The 20,374-nt window shown below is 38.7% G+C and overlaps 1 protein-coding gene across 1 annotated transcript; it reads left to right on the plus strand.

The window, feature by feature from the left end:
* The first annotated feature begins 590 nt into the window (after nt 1–590).
* On the plus strand, nt 591–20,223 carry syk (spleen tyrosine kinase). The gene is made up of 14 exons (XM_008291598.1): nt 591–672; nt 6,021–6,496; nt 7,580–7,740; nt 10,048–10,186; nt 12,064–12,145; nt 12,290–12,345; nt 14,517–14,582; nt 16,097–16,157; nt 17,165–17,324; nt 17,825–18,034; nt 18,951–19,140; nt 19,454–19,594; nt 19,766–19,878; nt 19,993–20,223. The coding sequence occupies exons 2-14, from the start codon at nt 6,095–6,097 to the stop codon at nt 20,063–20,065; spliced, it is 1,854 nt and encodes a 617-aa protein (XP_008289820.1). The 5' UTR covers nt 591–672; nt 6,021–6,094; the 3' UTR covers nt 20,066–20,223.
* The last annotated feature ends 151 nt before the right edge of the window (nt 20,224–20,374 follow it).

The following is a 20,374-nucleotide window of genomic DNA, read 5'->3' on the forward strand; positions in this document are numbered from 1 at the left end:
TAAATAAAGACACTGTCTCTGGGGGAAAACTAGTTTTGCATTTATTTAAGTACAGATTTGTAGTAACTTGAACTGACTGAAATCCATTTTCATTGTTACTTTACACTTTATTTTAAAATGGAATATTGTACTTTTTACTAATATATCAAATACTGAGAGCAAGATGCAGACGTCACACTTACCCTGAAATCAAATGAATAACTACTATATCCGTTGCTATTTGTATTATCAGGCTGTTTTTCAGTAACACATTTGTTGAATTTTGCAACACTTATTGCTTATTAATGTAGCAATAACTAAAAACTGTAATGATATCTTTTGTACTGTACACTGGTGGCACAGCCTTAAGCTGCATAAAATAAAAACATGTAAGTCATAAATACTAAGCAGCTAGAGTTGTCTTAATTTTTCTTCAAAATCATTTTGCTGTTTCCACATTCAACAATAAATTTGAAATACATTTTTGCATTTAAGGCTTTGCTGTCACATCATTTCCTGGTGCACAGTATACGTGTTGGTCAGTGTGCAGATCAAAAAAAAGGAAGTAAAAGAATTAAATTGTCAAGGAAGTCACTGAAATGAGGAAGCTTAAGAGCTCGAGCCCTTCGCTGTGTGTCAGTATACAGGCTGAAGGTTAATCTGCTCCCACTGAACGCACAGCTGGGATCCCCTGTGAGTGACTTTCTTTTTATTTATGGTTTTGACAGAACATTTTGTCGTTTGTCAGGAGCTGGCTCAGTTTAAGATGACCTGGTTGTATGTTACTCAGACTGCTGGCAGCTAATATGCATACGTTTTGAAAGAACCAAACTGGAGGAGAATCAAACTTTTGAACTACTTCACCACATCATAAGTAAAACTGCTTGGGCTTTACTGCCACTCTTCCATGTTTCCACACCGTCTATCTTTTTGTGTAGTGTAAAAATTACAGTTACTTCTCTTGCTTCTATGTCTTAGCAAGTCATGTAATGTCTTAGTAACTACTGACCTGGTTTTAGATGTCACTCTGCCAAACTGTGAAAGATAATTGCAGTATCCCAGAAAGTTGTTGCTCTTGTTTGGGGAATTAATTATTAAAATGTGCTTCCAAAACAAATGAGCATTCCATTCTGATATTAATAGAGTTTTGATGAAATTGAATTAATGTTTTCAAACTCATGTCAGGTACGGACTCAGATGACCAGCAGGCATTTTTGGTATTACTTATACAGCTTGTAACCTAAACATAAGCCTGATCTGAACCCTAAAACCTGAGTTTATACAGTTTGAATAGGTCTTTTCAGTGGTTGAAATTATGAAGTACATTTACTGATGTATTGCATTGAACTTAAAAAAAAAAAAAAAAAAAAAAAAAGGAAAAGCAATGACTGAAAGATATGAGTTGCTGGCAGTCGCACCAGACATCTTTCCTTTTAACATCTGAGATAGTTTCATTTAAACAAATGTCTGACACCAGTAGGGATTAAGAAACATTGCTTATTGTTGTGCAGCATAACTTTGTTTGTGCTGCTTTCCAACTTCTTTAATTATGTCACAGTTCCCCAGATTTTTGTTGTGACTCTTTTGATTGGGCCCAATCCTAAAGGTTGGAATTAAACAACTAAAAAGTGTAAACAAAGTAGTTAAAGCTAACTATCTCAGCCATGTACAGTGATGTATATTTTGCTGATAATTCCTCTACACTTGAGTTCAGTAAAAATTTTGCTAAAGCTTGTTTGCTTGTAGTGAGGTTTTTTACATTGTTTAAATGGTTGTTTTACTTTAGAAAAGGATCTTCTTTCACCCTTATATTTGTCATGTAAAGTCTTGGTTTACCTGTGTCTAAGGTTTATCTTTGTCCCGGTACCTGTATACGTTCATGTGTGTTTTGAGCTGCTAGAAAACTTATTAGAGATGGCAAGCTAAGTAGGCTAAGTAATTTAGATTATATGACATCATCTTTCTCCAGAGACAAAATTATAGATGATGACATTTTCATGGGTTTGGGCAGTGTTTGTCAAGAAGTTTTCCAGCCTATAAAAGTCACTTATTTTTAGGATTGGGATATTATTGTTTAGAATTAGTAATCTGTGTATTGTACATTCCTGCTCAGCAAATTTGTGTTTTTACCATCATCAAACACCTTAGTGTAATACAAGCATGACATTGTTAGTGTTAGGATGTTAAGTATCAGATAAACAAATATAATTACTTTCACGAGCACATTTATTTAAAAATGTAAAAGAATATGAACAATTTTGTGTCATATTTGTGTTGTTCCGTTAATTGAATGGAATCAGTGAAAGTGAATAAGCTCTGTTCAGGATGCCAAATGTGAAAGCTGTGACGTTAACACCGTGACAAGTTGGACCTATATTAATGTAATTGATCAGGCTGCAGTACATTAGTGCGTAGCTACAAGTCTGTGTTTGAGAACTGCAAAAGCTAGTGTGGTTGTGGATTGTTTGAGTGATTGTTCAAATGTGCTGAACTCTGTGTTAATGAAGCAATGCTTGTAAAACCATGGAATAAGTTGGTTCTTAGCTTTTGTTTGCACTGCCCTTAATTATTTTTTTGCGTCTTCTTACTTTATTTTGCCAGCAAGTCAGGCTCATCTTTGAGATCATAGCTTTAAAATTAGAACTGAGTATGGTATATAATACATAAAATGACAGAAACCCTGAGGATGTCTAAGCACTTCTTGTAGGATTAAGGAAACTGATGAGCACCAGGCTACAGCTAGAGTTGCTTTCGTTAAGCTTGCAGTGCCACTTGTACCTTTTGGCTTGATGGTGTCTTAAATTAGAATCAGCTTTCATTGTGTATTTGAAAACTAAGAAATTACCTTCTGTCATCGGTCTAAAATTACATCTCAGATTTGCTGCCACTGCAACATCAGTTCCCTCTTACATGGTGGAGCTCATGTGTGTCAAACAAAAAAAAGTCAATTTAACCCTCCCGTTGCGCTCTAAAAGAGGTCAACCCATAGTGTTTGTCGGTCAAATTCAACCTGTGAGGGAAATTGTTAACAAGTATCAGTGTTCAGGGTAAAAATTGCATATACTTCCTATCCTATAAAAAAAAAGGCATGGCGATTTAATTTCCAAAAGTAACCCTTTTATTTGGTCACATTAAGACTTATGAACAAGTGCTGTCTTGGGCAAGGTGTGTGTGTGTGTAGACGGTGTACAAGACATGTGGTGGGATGGAAAGTCTATACCGCTGAACAGCTAGAGGACTGGAGATGTGTACGTGTTTGTGCAGTGGTAGGGGGATGGGGACAGAGTGAGTGTGTGTGTGTGTGTGTGTGTGTGTGTGTGTGTGTGTGTGCGTGTGTGTGTGTGTGCATGAGAGGGTATACGACTCCACAACTGAATTCAGGTCAATACACTTTCTTGACATGAGACACATTTCTAATGATATAGAACAATAATAATAATGTCTCATTGTATTCAGTCTGTGAATTGTAATGTAATGATATGTAACTAATAAACCCTTGTTTTGATCAGAAAATGAAAGATATGTGTCACATATCTAAACTTGAAAACAGAGTAATTTGATCTGAACATAAATAAAATATCTAAAATATTTTAAAATTTCTTTAAAAAAGTATTTATTTAGAAAGATCATGTAATTATGTTGAGTTGTCCTAACAGTGGCAGCTGTTGAAAATTTGTAGTGGGGGGAGCGTAGCCTGCAAATTTTATTTTGAATCAGAAATTAGGATATGACATCATCCGGCACAACTATTCACAGGAATGCAAATTTTCTAACTTTGGAGGATATTCTAATCATTATCTAATTTAAAATTAAGATTTATCAGAATTACATGTCAAAACCATTTATCAAACTTTCATCAATATTTACAGGATCTGTACAAACTCAAAACACACAACATAAGTAATGAAAAAAAACACTATTCAGGGCTCCAGACTAGCTTTTTCAGTGGTAGCACCAGTACGACCCACTTTCTCATTTTGTTACACCTGGTCACACACAACACATATGACTTGCTGAACAGTTTCTTATCGATAGACACTACGATTTAGTGATGCTCTCTAAACGCTCCACATTGCAGACTGCGGTAGCTGCTGTTCGGCGGCTGTGGTATGACCAGACAGGTGTGTTACCAAAAATGACTCAGGGCCTTTTGTGCAACCAGTTAGTTTGTGCACTTGCACGACATGCCGCAGCTTGCTTTGGCCTGGGATTTACCCCAGGCTTCTCTGATAGAAATGCTAGCCCCGGTACTGTACATTGAGCGCCCACTCAACTAGGTGACCGAACGTGGTGCCCAGAGTTAAGTAGATTCTAACTCATTTTTCTACCACTATGTAGTTTCATCTATAGCAATGAATCATATGCTATAGTATCATCATATGTTTGTAGCCCTGCTGTCTTGGTAGAACCACATTCTGGCCAACTTCGAGCTGACTCCACAACAGAGGAGCCTGATAACTGAAGGCTGTGCCTCCCATTCTACTTCTGGAAGCTCTGGGAACCACAAGCAAACCTGCAGTCTGAGAGCGAAGGGCTCTGTTAGGATCCATCCATCATCCATACACCACTTTATCCTCAGTAGGGTCACAAGGGGCTGGAGTCTATCCCAACTGACTTAGAGTGAAGGCAGGGGACACCCTGGACAGGTCACCAGTCTATCACAGGGCTACACAGACAGACAAACAACCACACTCATGTTCACACCTACCGGCAATTTAGAATCACCAATTAACCTGAGCATGTCTTTGAACTGTGGGAGCAAGCCGGAGAATCTGGTGAGAACCCACGCTGCACAGGAATAATATACAAACTCCACACAGAAAGATCCCAGGCATCCTAACCAGGACGCAAACTGGATATCTTCTACCTGCAAGGCAACAGTGCTAACCACGGAGCCAGCGTGCAGCCCAGAGAGACCATCAAAATTTAAATAAAGACACCTGCTGCACACCTGTGTCTCTGGAGGAAAACTAGTTTTGCATGTATTTAAGTACAGATTTGTAGTAACTTGAATTGACCTTAAGTACATTTTCATGGTTACTTTACACTTGTGTTCCACTTTGTTTTAAAATAGAATATTGTGCTATTTACGAATGAAAAATGATTTTTCAGTAAGACAATGCCCTGGAGCCTACAGCCACAGCTACACAGAAATGGTTTAAAGACAACACAGTGAATGTTCTGGAGTGGCTTAGTCAGAGCCCAGATCTCAATCCCCTTGAGAATTTGTAGCTGAACTTCAAAAGGGTTGTTCACTCACAATCCCCATGCAACCTGACAGTTTTGCAAAGAGGAATGCGATGAAGTTGCAGTGTCCAGATGTACAAGGCTGAGACCCATTCACACAAGCTCAATGCTGTAATTTTGTCCAAAGGTGCATCTACTAAATATTGACTTGACAGGAGCAAATACTTTTACAATCTCTGTTTTTACATTTATATCTATAAAATAACAGACTTTACTTTGTAGAAATTTGTTTTCATTTTGCCAGAAAATAGTGTTTTTTTGTAAATTCTATTCAAGAAGGCCAAATTATATTGACCATGATCCAATGCTGAAATGAGCAGCCGAAATGAGTTTGTTCCGTAGGGTGGCTAGGCCTAGCCTTAGAGATTGAGTGAGGAGCTTGAACATCTGGAGGTATATATTCGTGATATTAAAACTTTTAACACGAGGCAACCCAGTGGCTTGAAACAAGGCAAATTGGTGAACCCTGAGATATAGTCTTTGTCATTGTTGTTTAAATCCCTTTTTGGTGATGGTTGTTTACATGTTTGTTTTGTTGTCAGTTGTTATTTCTGTATTAGATTGTTATCTTTAAAAGCCTAACCAGTGACATGGTCTTTTAGTTAGTACTGGTTAGAAGTTCCAGTACACATGACACTGGTTTTATTTAAACATAACAATGCCTATATGTATTGTCCCTGTAAAATAAAATACAGAAACAATAAAAAAATATATTTTTTAAAAAGAATAAATTAGGACAAGTAAATTGAAAAGAGTAAATCTTAATTCCTGTGTGGTTGTGGTTTTGTTTTCAGGTTAACTGCATCCTGGTCACTTAATCTTGTGGACAGATTTCGTTGAGACAACCACCCACCATCCAGAGGCCAACATGGCTGACAATGTGAACACATTGCCGTTCTTCTATGGCAATGTCACCAGGGAGGAGGCAGAGGACTACCTGAAACAGGCAGGCATGGGCAACGGCATGTACCTGCTACGCCAAAGCCGAAGCTATCTTGGAGGCTTTGCACTGTCTGTGTCAAATGCTGGTCGCTGCTACCACTATACCATTGAAAGACAACACAATGAAACATATGCTATTGCTGGTGGTAAGAGTCACAGGAGCCCTGTAGATGTGATTGACTACCACTCCCAGGAGACGGATGGTCTTGTGTGTCTCTTGAAGAAGCCGTGCAACAGGCCGAAGAACATGCAGCCAAAGGTGGGGCCTTTTGAGGACCTGAAAGAAAGACTGCTCCGGGAGTATGTGAAGCAGACCTGGAACCTGCAGGTTGGTAGCAACTCAGTCCTGTAGGTTGTTTGCAATAGCTACAATGTGAAGTTAGTTGCACAAGAGTACCAGTAGCCATACAGTTAGGGCATGTAACATAGACTGTATAAAAGATGGACGTAGCTACCGTGACGTCACCCGTTGGTTTCTGCACTGAGAAAATGAAGCCAGGGTTTTGCTACTTCCTGGTTGACATCTTGGATTGCTGGAGCCAGTGACGCAGAAATTGTCTGAGAGGGGGCGGAACCATAGGAGCAGCGATTGGTCAGACGGATTGAGAGGCAGGCCCTCTGCCCGCCCACATTCTACGCCTTCTGCTCGCTTCATCTGTATGGTCGCTGCCGACTGTCAATCAAGTCAGCCACGCCCCTTGCCCCACAAAATGTTGATGATTTTTTTAAAAGTTCAGTACTGATTTATTTTCAGATTGGCCACCTGATCTCTGGACTTGACCATGAAAACTAATAAGAAAAAAAACCCCTGAGCTGTTGGAATGCAGTATTTCGTGATCTGTGATCACTTCTTTTCCAATTCAAGTCTATGGGAGCCAGGGCTTTTTGGAGCCAGCAGCTAGTGGACGTAGTGATATTGCAGGTTTTTGACACTTCCGGGTTGACTTCATTTTTCAGGGCCGGTTGCTACGTCCATCTTTTATACAGTCTATGGCATGTAAGAAAAAATAATGTTTTATTAAAACTTGGGATTTATTGTAATCACGACAACAAGGTTCTCACCAAAGTAACTGTTCAGATTTTGAAATGCTCACATGTGGTCAAACGGCAAGAAACATAAGAAGTTCATTAATAGGAAAACTGGCTGGCAAAATTAATCGGGCTGTCTAAGCTGCTTTTTTCTGAGGTAAAAGTGAAAACAATTCCACCTAAACTCTCACAAATAATTCCTTAAGAAACAGAAACATTCCATATTGAAGTACAGTAACTCCAGCATGTCAAAGCTGAAGCAGGAATTTGCTTGAATTGTTGGACCAGGCCAGACCATCATGAAAGCTACATTTTCCCCTTCAGTACCATTGTTTGAACAGGTTTTTTTTTTTAGCTAAGTAGTTGTGTTATGTGTGTGCAGGGAGCAGCTCTGGAGCAGGCCATCATCAGCCAGAGGCCTCAGCTCGAAAAACTCATTGCCACCACTGCTCATGAAAGAATGCCCTGGTTCCATGGAGCAATAACACGAGAAGACTCCGAACCCAGGCTTCAAAATGGCTCCCGTACAAATGGAAAATTCCTGTAAGTATCTTACAGTTGTCTTTGTATAGCTTTTGGCTGTTTGCCAGAAATAGTATAATGTAAGTTATAACAATAAAGTACAGTCAAATTTGGCAAATTATTTCCCAAGAAACTTTCATCATTTTAAATGTCAGCAAACCATTTCAACATCCAACCTTCTTCTGCAGGAACATAACAACCTGCACCCTGAGGCTTGATCTTTTTCTAATCTTGCAAAGCTTTAATGCAGACGCTAGGTTGATATTGATGTTACTAAGTTTAAGGACTTGCTTTAGGCATCACTTTCTAAACAGAAATCAGAAGGTCTGGAAACGTGTCATCAAACAGGTATAGAAACAGAATGAAACAAAAACAGATCAGTAGATATGGGGTACACTTCACATGATGTCTTCTCTGTATAAAACCAGTCAATTTATTGAAATAACTGTTTGGGCTCTTTCCAAACTCAAGTCAGTCAAACAACTATTGTAAATTTCTATATTGCATTCTGTGAGGTGATTGCTGTTTATAGATGTTATTGTTGACCGTGACTGTTCTATTTCTGCTAATTGCCAGCGAAATTTAGAAATGTGACCAAAAAAAAAAAGCATTGTGTGAAAAAGTAAAAATTATTTAATAAAAATAATTTTACAGTTTTATTTTCACTGTATTATCCACAAACCACAAACTTGGCGTTTTATGTAGTTCAGAATTGTTGTTGCTGTTGTTTAATGTTATAATGATTAACGGCAGTGACTGATCTTCAGATCACGGAGACAAACAGTGCACTTAGCTAAACTAATTCAATATGGATATTGTCTAAAATGGCTCTTTTGTCGAGGTGAGTATTTATAGCAGTTTCAGTTGAGAGGCTTTGGTCTCAGCTGAAGAAACTCAGGGGAACACACACACACACACACACACACACACACACACACACACACACACAAACAGCGTGGTTTCCGCTTTGGCAGTTTGCAAAGGACTTCCTGATGTAGCCAAGCAAGAGGAAGAAGGCCGAGATGTGACTGTTCAGTCCTGTTTCTCATGAAACGTCTAGCAGAAAACTTGGTTTTTCCACTGAAGCGCAGCCTCATTATAGCTGTAAATTTAAATTTTCATGAAAATATCCCAGACACGCTAGAGCTAGAATATTCTGGATTAGAATATTCAAACTATTTGGTCTGGTTTTTAAAAACCAAATAATTTCCATGCTATATTACTATACTATACCATATTTGGAGACACTTTTATTTCTATAATAATTTGCATTTAGAACATCCTTTGGGGAAAAGCATAGTTATTTTTAATGATAAACAAGCCATATCTTTGGGTTCCAGCTTAGTTCCTGTAACTGAGCTTCTCTTTATTACTGTAAATCCTCAGCTGGTTCTTTTTCAGATCCTAAAGCGTAAAAATAGTTACACCCAGTCACAGATGGTTACAGCTGATATATTGTATGGTAACAGGTGGGGTTAAATACTATTGAAATTTTCTCCCAGTTGAAAAATATCTCAAATAAAATAAATAAAATACAACTAACTAATAAAAAATGGATTCATATTTGTTTCACAATAAGGCTTCATTGTGCTCGACGGGGGATTTGATGATTTCAGCATCTTAAGACTACCGTCAATTAAAAGAAAAGAAAAGAAAAGAAAAGAAAAGAAAAGAAAAGAAAAGAAAACTGAAACCATTAGGTAACAGCAGACATGTAGCAAACCAGACAAAACATGACAGACAAATGAAATTACAAAAAGTAAGCCACAACAATCCAGCAGTAACACATTTATAAGCTATAAGTTATTTCAAAATGTCACTGAATCTGTATATCTGAAATACCCTTTTGCAATTAATGAATTAACTGGTCCTAAAACTATAAATACTGATACTAAGTCCAAAAGCACCACCACCCACAAAACAGTTTTTAACAGTTAATATACATTTCTTATAGCTGGTACATATATGTAGTACACTTAGTTACAGTTCACTTATAATTTTATATGTAGTATAAAAAGTAAAGAGGAGAATCTTTTTCAACAAGACATTTTACTTCATGTCTGCCATCTAGACCCAGCTTTTCTTAGATTTTCTTGCAATTCTGATGTGCATTCTGTATGTTTTTTTTTTCCTGATCAACTTAATAGTAATAATAATAACAAATGACTACATTCTTTTAGTATTATTTTATTCTTTTTGAAACATTTGACATCGCCTTAACTGACTGGACAGAGTATACGAACAAAACAGCTACAACAAACATTATCACCCAAAAGGTTCTGATTTCAAACTAAATGTCTTTTCCTTATCTTTGTCTCGTGTGTGCAGGATTCGAAAGAGAGATGTGGATGGATCCTATGCTCTGTGTTTACTACATGAAGGACAAGTTATGCATTATCGCATTGACAAGGACAGGGCTGGCAAGCTCTCCATTCCAGATGGGAAGAAGTTTGACACGCTGTGGCAGGTTAACAGAATACATTTTATATTTCTATATTGCTTGGTGATTTTAGAAATGATATGATGATGCATTTCATGGAAGTTAGTTATATAGATATCTATATGGACATTGTCCTGAAATGTGCTAAGCAGATTCATATTCCCAGGGCTGTGACTTAAAATGTAGAAATACTGAGATCAGGAGTCAGTATGCCTCCATACTACACCTTCTGAGAAAGGTTTGACTGAAAAGTTGGACTATTTTAGCTGAAAACTTGTCAATATTTGATTTACTTTTCTTTTTGGAAAGCATTATAACAGTACACTTGCTCTCTTTCTTTGAGTTTCGATTAATGATGCTTGTAAGATTCTGAATGATCATGGTCAGCTTTGAAAATAACACTTGTAATTTAGTGTAATTGTGGACTGATAAAACCATCTTAGGTAACGAGAGAAGAGACAAACAGCAGTGCATGTCTGGCTATTGAAAGATTTACTTAGTGATTACAGGTTTTAGTTTTGTTCTCTGTGTTAAAGTAATATGGTACATTATATTTCTGTTTATGTACCATCCATCCATTATCTATACACCGCTTAATCCTCACTGGGGTCTCAGGGGGCTGGAGCCTATCCCAGGGCTACACAGAGAGACAGACAACCAAGCACACTCACATTCACATCTACGGACAATTCAGAATCACCAATTAACCTCAACATGTTTTTGGACTTATGCGAGGAAGCTGGAGAACCCGGAGAGAACCCCCACTGCACAGGGAGAACATGCAAACTCCACACAGAAAGATCCCAAGTGTCCTCACTGGGACACGAACCGACGATCTTCTTGCTGCAAGGCAACGGTGCTAACCACCGCTCCACCTTGCAGCCCTGTTTGCGTACCAATTATACAAATGAAATACCAAATGTCCGTAGAGATCTGGAGGTGTTAGTCGGTATTTGTCTTGGAACTTCGAACAGAGCCAGATTAGCTGTTTCTCTCCGTACATTTTTAAACTAAACTAAGCTAACCACACTCTGACTCCAGCCATGTAATTATTATAAAGATATGAGCTTAGGATCTAGCTGCAAGGTGGCTCTGTGGTTAGCATTGTTGCCTAGCAACAAGAAGCTTGTCAGTTTGCATCCCGGTAAGGACACCCGGGATCTTTCCGCGTGGAGTTTGCGTGTTCTCCCCGTGCAGCATGGGTTCTCTCCGGGTTCTCTCTGGGTTCTCTGGCTTCCTCCCACAAGGTCCAAAAACATGTTGAGGTTAATTTGTGATTCTAAATTGTCTGTAGATGTGAATGTGAGTGTGCTTGGTTGTCTGTCTCTTTTTGTAGCCCTGTGATAGACTGGTGACCTGTAGGGTGTCCCCTGCCTTCGCCCTGAGTCAGCTGCTATGGGCTCCAGCCCCCCTGCAACCCTAGTGAGGATTAAGCGGTGTATATATAATAGATGGATGGATGGATGGATGTATGGATGGATGTATGGATGGATGGATGGATGGATGGACTGGGATCTATCTGCACATCTCACTTCCTTAAAGAAAGAGAATACGATTTCTTCATGTATTTTTCAAAATGTCAAACTGGGTCTTTGGTACCCCATAAAGAACAATACTGATGGCATAAACGGGATGTTCTTGACTGTAGCTAGAGCCTGGCGTCCTCCCCAGAGTATCAGAGAACTTGTTTTCAAGCTTCACTGTCAGCACCAATGTTTTTGTTTTTAACTTGTCTACTGCCAGGGTCTAAGATACACTGTTTCAGTTCTCGTTTTCTGGGGTATCATGAACATTCTGGCTTTTGAAGAATATTTGAAAACATTACCCTGTTACTCCTGTGAAGGTATGGATGCATATACCATTGTGATGAGAGTATGCTATGTGTACTTTTGTCTTTAATGCAGCTGGTGGAGCACTACTCATACAAACCAGACGGCTTGCTGCGAGTGCTAACAGAAGTCTGTTCACGACCTGATGGAGAAACTGGTAAAAATCCAAACAACTAATTGAAATGGGTCTATAAACTGTCATTCAAACAACATTTAGCAGCTTACTATTTAATATCTCAAAATGAAAAGCATAACATTGTATTTAGATGTGATCCACATTTGTCATATTTATTGTTTATAGGGCTGATAGGACGACCGCCACTGCCGCAGGACCATCCTGGATTGGGCTCTGCCCTTGTAAGTTCTTTGTGTGTGCATTAACCAATTTGGACTAAAACAGTGATCTATATATTTTAGGGATCTATATGTGTTTGTTAAACTGTGTCAGCTAACTCTCCCCCAAAGCAGGGCTGGACTCAGTTCTGACGCCAATTGATTTTTGCATCGTTGGGATTGGTCGACAACCTTTTTTGATCAGTTGGTGTATTTAGAGTACAAGGGCAGCAACAATAATGAAAAACTGACAAACTTCTCAAGTGCAGAAGCTTCTAGAAATTAGAGAACAGGAACAACACCAATGACAAACAATGTCAACTACTTTTACTGCTATCACAAGTGATGCATGGCTAGGCAGCAGTGTATGTGGAAATGCTGAGAATGCTGATGCCAATGGTGTAGGTGTGACCACTGGGTCTCCCTGTCCAAAAACAGGACTTAAGGCTATCTGCTCGCTTACTTGTTCCACATAATGAGTAAAAGTAAATGAGGAGTCTGCCTGTAAAACTGCCTAGACTAATTCATGAAATAGTTTTTACTTTATTTCTACATATTTTGTCGATCACAACTTTAAATGATTTTTTTTCATCGCAATAACATGATATATGTATATATATCAGGAGGGGTTGATAGCAGGATAGCAGACGGAGAACAGACAAAGAATATGTAAAAGAACAACGAGTGAGGAGATGAGGCTACACTGTCTGCAGATCAGATACGTGCAGCTCCAGATCCGGAGATACCAGCAGAGAAGATGAACCACAAACTACAGGAGAGAGAAGACACAGAGTTAATGACATTTAGTGGTGGTGTATAACTGTATGGGATAGAGACAGAGGAGAGTAGAGGAGAGGAGCCCAGTGCATCATGGGAATCCCCCAGCAGTCTTAACCTATGGCAGCATAATTAAGAGGCGGCTCAGGCAAAGTCTTCTCCTGACTGTGTTAAGTGCTACAAGATGACATATGTTGTGAATTGCGGTATATAAATAATATTAAATTGAATTTATACCTGAACAGCTCTAACTATAAGCCTGATAATTGAAGGTTCTGCCTCCTATCATAAATTTCAATTTACATTTCAATGTGAGGTCTCAAATAATTAATGCATGGTCTTAAACTTTTACTTAAGCTGAACATTTAAATGAGTAATTTGCATGAATAAATTAACTATTCATGTTTTAATATTTACAATTGTGAACAAATGGTAGCCCTGCGACCTGTCCAGGGTGTCCCCTGCCTTTGCTCTAAGTCAGCCAGGATAGGCTCCAGCCCCCCGCGACCCTATATAATAAGTTCATATGTTGTCAGTGGAACTACTTTCTAACAAAGATGGGCTCCCGGTACCTCTGAAACCTGTCAAATGGAAAATATTTTTAAAAATAGTTATTTCACAACCTGAGGGGAATCATCTGTTTACATGAATACATGCCACTGAAAGTGTTTTCATCTTTATGTTTTTCACTTTGTATTTAGGGCAAAGGATTTTAACCTCTATTCTGTATTCTATAGGGAGCCAGCGAAGAGATGGTAAAATGGGAGAAATATGATTTCTCATGCTAGTTCCTGACAGTCTGACATTTTTGGATCAACTGGTTTTTCAAAGCTATTGGGACATCCTGTTAATAAGAAATAGTCCAGCCTATAGGTAACAAATGCATGGACTAGTTTCTCAGCACTACTTTGAGACAGGATGTTCCTATTATTTATAACATTGCGGATATGAAAAAAGGTTGTTGTAGAGACTTATATCCTGATAAAAATAACTCCAAGGTTCCTCAACAACATACCATGTTCTGTTCAAATGGTTACACATTTATTTGCAACAGCTTTTTAAGGATTTCAGAAATAAAGGTAGGTTGTATACACGTCTGTAATAGGCTAAAGCAGGGTTCTGCTGGAGGGTTCTTCCTAAAAGGGTGTCACCAGGTACTGCTCAAAGGGAATGTTGGGCTTTCTCTCTACAATACTTTGAAGTCTTTACCTTACTAAGTCAGCTGCCCTAAGATTATGTAATGAACTGGTGTTATATAAATAGAATAAAATTCAACTGAATTCCTGTAGTTTGAAATTGAATGAATCAGTAGGATTACTTGACACATCCTTGTTTGGAGCTAACCATTCTTCCTGAATCTATTTCTATGTCATTATCACATGCATCACTGATAACCTCTCTTACATTTTGGTTTGTAGCAATATGCAGCAGATGGAATTCTCGCCAAACTCAGAAGTACCAAAATGAAACTGATCCAAAAAAAGGTGCACTAACACACCTCCTGCCTTCTCTTGTAACTTATGGTTACAACTGCTCAGCACCCCCGCCCAACACCTCCCACTCCATCTCCCTCCTCCACTTATGCTTCACTGTGGATTGCTATTTACTAACCACCTGACAGTTTTCCTTGCACTCTTGGTCCACGCTTTGTGCACGCTTTACATCCCTAGACCTTCCTCTGACGGTTCCCAGATCAGAGAAGACAGCTTCACAATTTGTGTGACATCACAATAGTTGTTCTACTTGTGATTAAATTCTACCACCATCCAGAGGTTACTTAGTGCAATTACATTCTGTCCCATTCAGTTGCCTCTTTTTATTTTCACATGTCATCATGTGGCCAACGTGTCTGTCTTATTTCCAAGGCTCCTCCAGATGCTCTGGTGCATCATGGATCCCAATATCCCAGAATGCTCCGTGCACTGATTTAGTTTAATTTGATGGGGAAAATACTTTAGCGATTTTCTAGCAGCTTCAGTAGAAATCAACTGAATGTCTTCAAGAACCTTAAAGAGAAGTCCACTGATTCCTACTGAAGCCCCTAGGATTACCATGACCTGGATGACAGAGAATCTACGCAGACACTTTAGAGATTCTGTAAATTCTTTACTTACTGGGGTATTTCTTGGAATGGACGATCTAATGTTTTAGTGTGACAGTCACAGAGATGGATGAGGAGAGAATGTTAGGAGGTGAGGTTACACTATCAGTGATCCTGAGCATTGACCTGGATAAAGATGCTAGCCAGCTGTTCAAGTGAGGGATTTGTCCAAGCAGTTACTGAATTGTTACTTATACGTTACAGTGCTAATCTAAAAACTCTCACAGCAACTTTAATTCCAAAGATTTAAAGCTTGTTATTTGTAAATGAAACAGATGTTAGTCCTGCTGTGGCCACAAAAGGACTACGTTCACACACAGCTGGTCTACTTCATTCATATCGAAGAGAAAACTGTAAATACCACACAATTACTGAATTCTACAAGTTCTCTCACATCATCTCACACATCTGATCCTTGAAGGAGGCAGCCTCTGCAAAAAGTTTTGCCAGACACTTTTAACCTTGTTATCTGGTTTTGCTCAGTTTGGAGCTTTTTTTGAATCTCATAGTTCTGTTTGTTTTGTGAGTTGAGAATTTCCAAGTTGTCTAATTTCAGTTGCTGAAATATACAAAATTATGAGTCTTAGTCATTTTCTATGATACTTTAATCACTGATGCTGGAGATTCAAAAAGGGTTCTTGAATGTCAAAGTGCTTCGATATGTTCACATACTTCTTAAAGCAGGGGTGTGGGACAAAGTTAACACACGACTGATATGAGCTGTTATAATGTAAAAAGCCAATCACTTATTGAACTTGTTCTAAACCCCTACTTTAAATGCTTGTGTTCACTCATTGCAGATTGCATTTCAGTAGCATACTCTGTCAAATATGTTTTTATGCATTTCCACACTGCATGTTCTCTCAAACATTGTCTTCTGTGACAAACTAATTACAGAGCCACGGATATCAATCCAACAACCCAAATCCATATGAAATCAGGGAGCCCAATAGTCAAGGTAAATCATTTAAATATACTGTAAATGTGTAGGCACACCTAGTATTCAGCAGTATACAGCTTTTCAAATCAGTCGGAGTAAACCAAATTATAAAACAATGTCAAGGATATTTTTTGGATTGTTTGAAGGAAGAAACCATAAGTTAAAGTAGATTTCTTTGTTATCGCTCTGTTTTATTAATTGGCAAAATGTCTCAGAAAGTGGAGACACATACTAACCAAGTACAGGCTTAGTATTTAAACTTGATATATAAAAAAAAAATACCTACGAGGTGTGTCAGAAAAGTTCAAGGACTGGTTTCGCAAAAGATATATTTCAAGTCCAAACTAAAAATTACAAGTTTTCCCCTTCGAAGTAATCCCCCTGGAGTCTAACCCACTTTCCCAGCCTTCTCTGCCACGCCGCCATGCACTCCTGGAGGGATTCTTCCGGGATCCTCTGCAGTTCTGTCGTCATAACCATCTTGATGTCGTCCACATCTTCAAAACACCTCAGGATCTCTTTGTAGACGTGCTGGTTGATTGTCTGAAGGGGAAACTCGTGGTTTGTAGTTTGGGTTTGAAATATATCTTTTGTGACACCAGTCCTGGAACTTTTCTGACACACCTCAAATATGATTTCACTCAATTATCTACTAATAAAAGTAAAATCTACCATTTTCTTTAAATTCATGACTGTTACCATGTAAACACTTGGAAATAGTCTTGAAAAGAAAAGAAATTAACTTTGTGATGCATTTTTGATTTTGTACTTTTCACTTGCATTGTGCGTGAGGAGGGATCTTTTAATGAGCAGAATCCAAAGAAGAAAGTAATTCAGCCAGTAAAATCTGTTTCACTGTTCCATATGGGTTCAAGACTGAATGCTCATATTAGGTTGATTTGAGAACAATGACACATTACTTGTTTTAGCTATTTCGGTTACAGAACTGTCTGAATTTGGTCACTTGATCCAAGTTCACTGTCAATCACTACTCTTCTAATGTGGCATGGTGTTCTCTTCACCAGAGGCCATGCCAATGGACACAGAGGTATATGAAAGTCCTTATGCAGATCCAGATGAACTGAGGAGTTCCACAGTGGATCGCAACCAGCTGTTTTTGGAGGATGGAGAACTGGGCTCAGGGAACTTTGGCACTGTCATGAAGGGCATTTACAAGATGAGAAAGTATGCTACATCACATAAATTTACATTACTACATACAAACAACACCTCATCTCAATTTTAGTCACCCAGAGTATCATGATTGCATGATTATGGACTGTTGGAAATCGGTGAACTTTACAAACCCCAAATTTGACAACAGTGTCTTTTTTTATATAAATACTCTCTCTCCATTTTCCCTACAGACAAATTCTAATCCAAAAAGCACAGCCTCTATCATAGAGCTCATTAATTAGAACCCAACACAATTGGACCTCGTGTTCTCTAACATAAAGATGATCAGTCATTCTTTCTCTCACACATACAGATCAAACTGGTTTCATTAAAGCAGAAATTACCTATGTACTCTGTATTGATGTATAGATATAATTGCCTTCCTTGCTGACTGATATTCTATCCTAAACCCTTTGTTGTATTACTTCATGTATGTTGTTGATCTGTGTAAAAATGTCTGACTGCTTGCTGTGCATAAACTGAAATGTATTGGCACCTTCATCTATTAGGACAGAGAAGCCAGTGGCAGTCAAAATCCTGAAGAACGATGATAACAACCCATCAGTACGTGAGGAAATGCTGCGAGAAGCCAATGTCATGCAACAGCTGGACAATCCTTACATTGTCCGGATGATTGGTATCTGTGAGGCAGAGAACCTCATGCTTGTCATGGAGCTGGCCGAGCTGGGACCCCTCCATAAGTTCCTGCAGAAACACAAGTATGTACCTGGGCCCTGGTTTTTCTCTCAATTGTGTCATTTTGACATTGTGTCTTTACATTAGCAATAGAAACACAATTATAAGGACTATAATATACTGACCTGCAATGCAAACTGTTTTGAAGGTAAGAAAGTATTGTGAATGACTATGAAGTACGATTTAAAATGAGTTTTAAATTTAAATTCATCATCTATCATAAAGTATGAATTCTCTATCAAGGAAACTAAACATAATTTAATTGAGTTGTCTGTTTCTTTTTTCTTTTTTCTTTTTGCAGCAACGATTTTCATCATAATTTGTTGAGTTCATTGCATCCTGATAAACTGTCTTACTAGCAGACATGTGGTGATTCTGAACCATACAGGCAGCAGAACTGAAAGTTTGTTAGAGTCTAATGATAGCCGTGGTGGGTTGACATTTTAAAAACTGCAGCAGTTTTGTGATAGATATGATTTCTGTTCTAAGGCTGAGGTCAGATCTTCTTCAGCCTTCAATGTTTCATTCCTTCCACAGTCCATGAAGGTGCATGAATAGGTAACTCTAAATGTCTTTAAAGTATGAATGTGAGGGTCTTTTAACATGTATTAGAAGACTGGCATCCTGTGTTTTCTTTGTTTCCCGCTGCTGTTTTAAACCAAAGGCCAACATTTCTTTAATAGCCATTTTCCATTACTTTTGTTTTTAATATTGTAAACATCCTTTAACAGTTCAAGAAGAGAGATGGGTAAAGTTAATATTACTCAGGTAACAAGTAGTTACAGTCAGTTTTTGTTCACAGAGTTTCTGGTTGTAAATGAACTGTGAAGTGGAGCGGGAAGATGCACCCACATGTTTTGGTCTGAGATGGACTAGGAACATACAATGTTTCTGAATGTTGTATACACCATGTTTAAAGTAACTATTTATCATCTACAGACAAACATCCGTCAAGAACATCACAGAGCTGGTCCACCAGGTGGCGATGGGGATGAAGTATCTGGAGGAGCACAACTTTGTCCACAGGGATCTCGCAGCTCGGAATGTGCTCCTGGTCACACAGCACTATGCCAAAATCAGTGACTTCGGCCTCTCCAAAGCTGTCGCCGAGGAGCAAAACTACTACAAGGTAACTGCTGATATGGGTAGTTTGTACGTCTCAAGTGTATTGTAATTGTGGGGTAGTTCATATTCCTTCATACTTAGGCTAAAAGGCGTGAAGGTCGTGCATAAAAGTAAAAAATTGACACAGCATGCATTCATATAAAGCATTGGAATTACTGCAATACAAACCACAGCCATCTGCCTAATTTTGTATCTTAAACTGGAAGAACATATTGCCCAGCATTCAATCTTAGTCATAGTTACAGTGCAGTCTGAAGCAGCAAAATCTCCAGTCTGACATTAAATCAAATGATGTTTTGTGTGTCTCTCTCCTCCAGGCCAAGGGTCATGGAAAGTGGCCAGTAAAATGGTATGCTCCTGAGTGTATAAACTATTTCAAATTCTCATCCAAAAGCGATGTGTGGAGCTTTGGAGTGCTAATGTGGGAGGCCTTCTCCTTTGGCCAAAAACCATACAAGGTATACATAATCACTATTAGTTGTGGTAATGTGAACAAATTGTGCTGATCTGTCGATTGCATGTGTCATGGTCCTCCTGGGATGTGAATGTATGGTTATGTAATGAGTAACCTGATTACTTTTTTCAAGGAGTAAATAAATAATCACTATGTAATGTACCACTGTTCACAGGGAATGAAAGGAAATGATGTCATGCAGATGATTGAAAGTGGAAATCGCATGGACTCCCCATTGAACTGTCCACCAGAGATGTATGACCTAATGAGGACCTGCTGGACATACAAGTAAGTGATATGTTATCTCTAAAGGATCCCTAAGTAATAGCAGGACCAACAACAGGTCAGTTTATGTTAGGAGACCTTGTTTTTGATAACTGCTTACTTTTTTCTGTCTTACAGGGCAGATGAAAGGCCTGGATTCAGTGTTGTTGAGCCAAGACTACGAGACTATTACTATGACATTGCACAGTGATGCTTTAGATGGGAGTTATACGGCTATGCAAATTCTTGGTTGATGAATTAATTAGATAGGAATGGCTGCACAGTGGCTTGGGGGTTAGCACCATCGCCTCACAGCTAGAAGATCCCCGGTTAGGACACTTGGGATCTTTCTGTGTGGAGTTTGTATGTTCTCCCTGTGCAGCGTGGGTCCTCTCCGGGTTCTCTGGCTTCCTCCCACAGTCCAAAGACATGCTGAAATGCTCAGGTTAATTGGCGATTCTAAATTGTCCGTAGATGTGAATGTGAATGTGAGCCCTGTGATAGACTGGTGACCTGTCCA

The sequence above is a fragment of the Stegastes partitus genome, unplaced genomic scaffold (genome assembly GCF_000690725.1).
Source record: "Stegastes partitus isolate 25-593 unplaced genomic scaffold, Stegastes_partitus-1.0.2 Scaffold751, whole genome shotgun sequence".
NCBI classification, from domain to species: Eukaryota; Metazoa; Chordata; class Actinopteri; family Pomacentridae; genus Stegastes; species Stegastes partitus.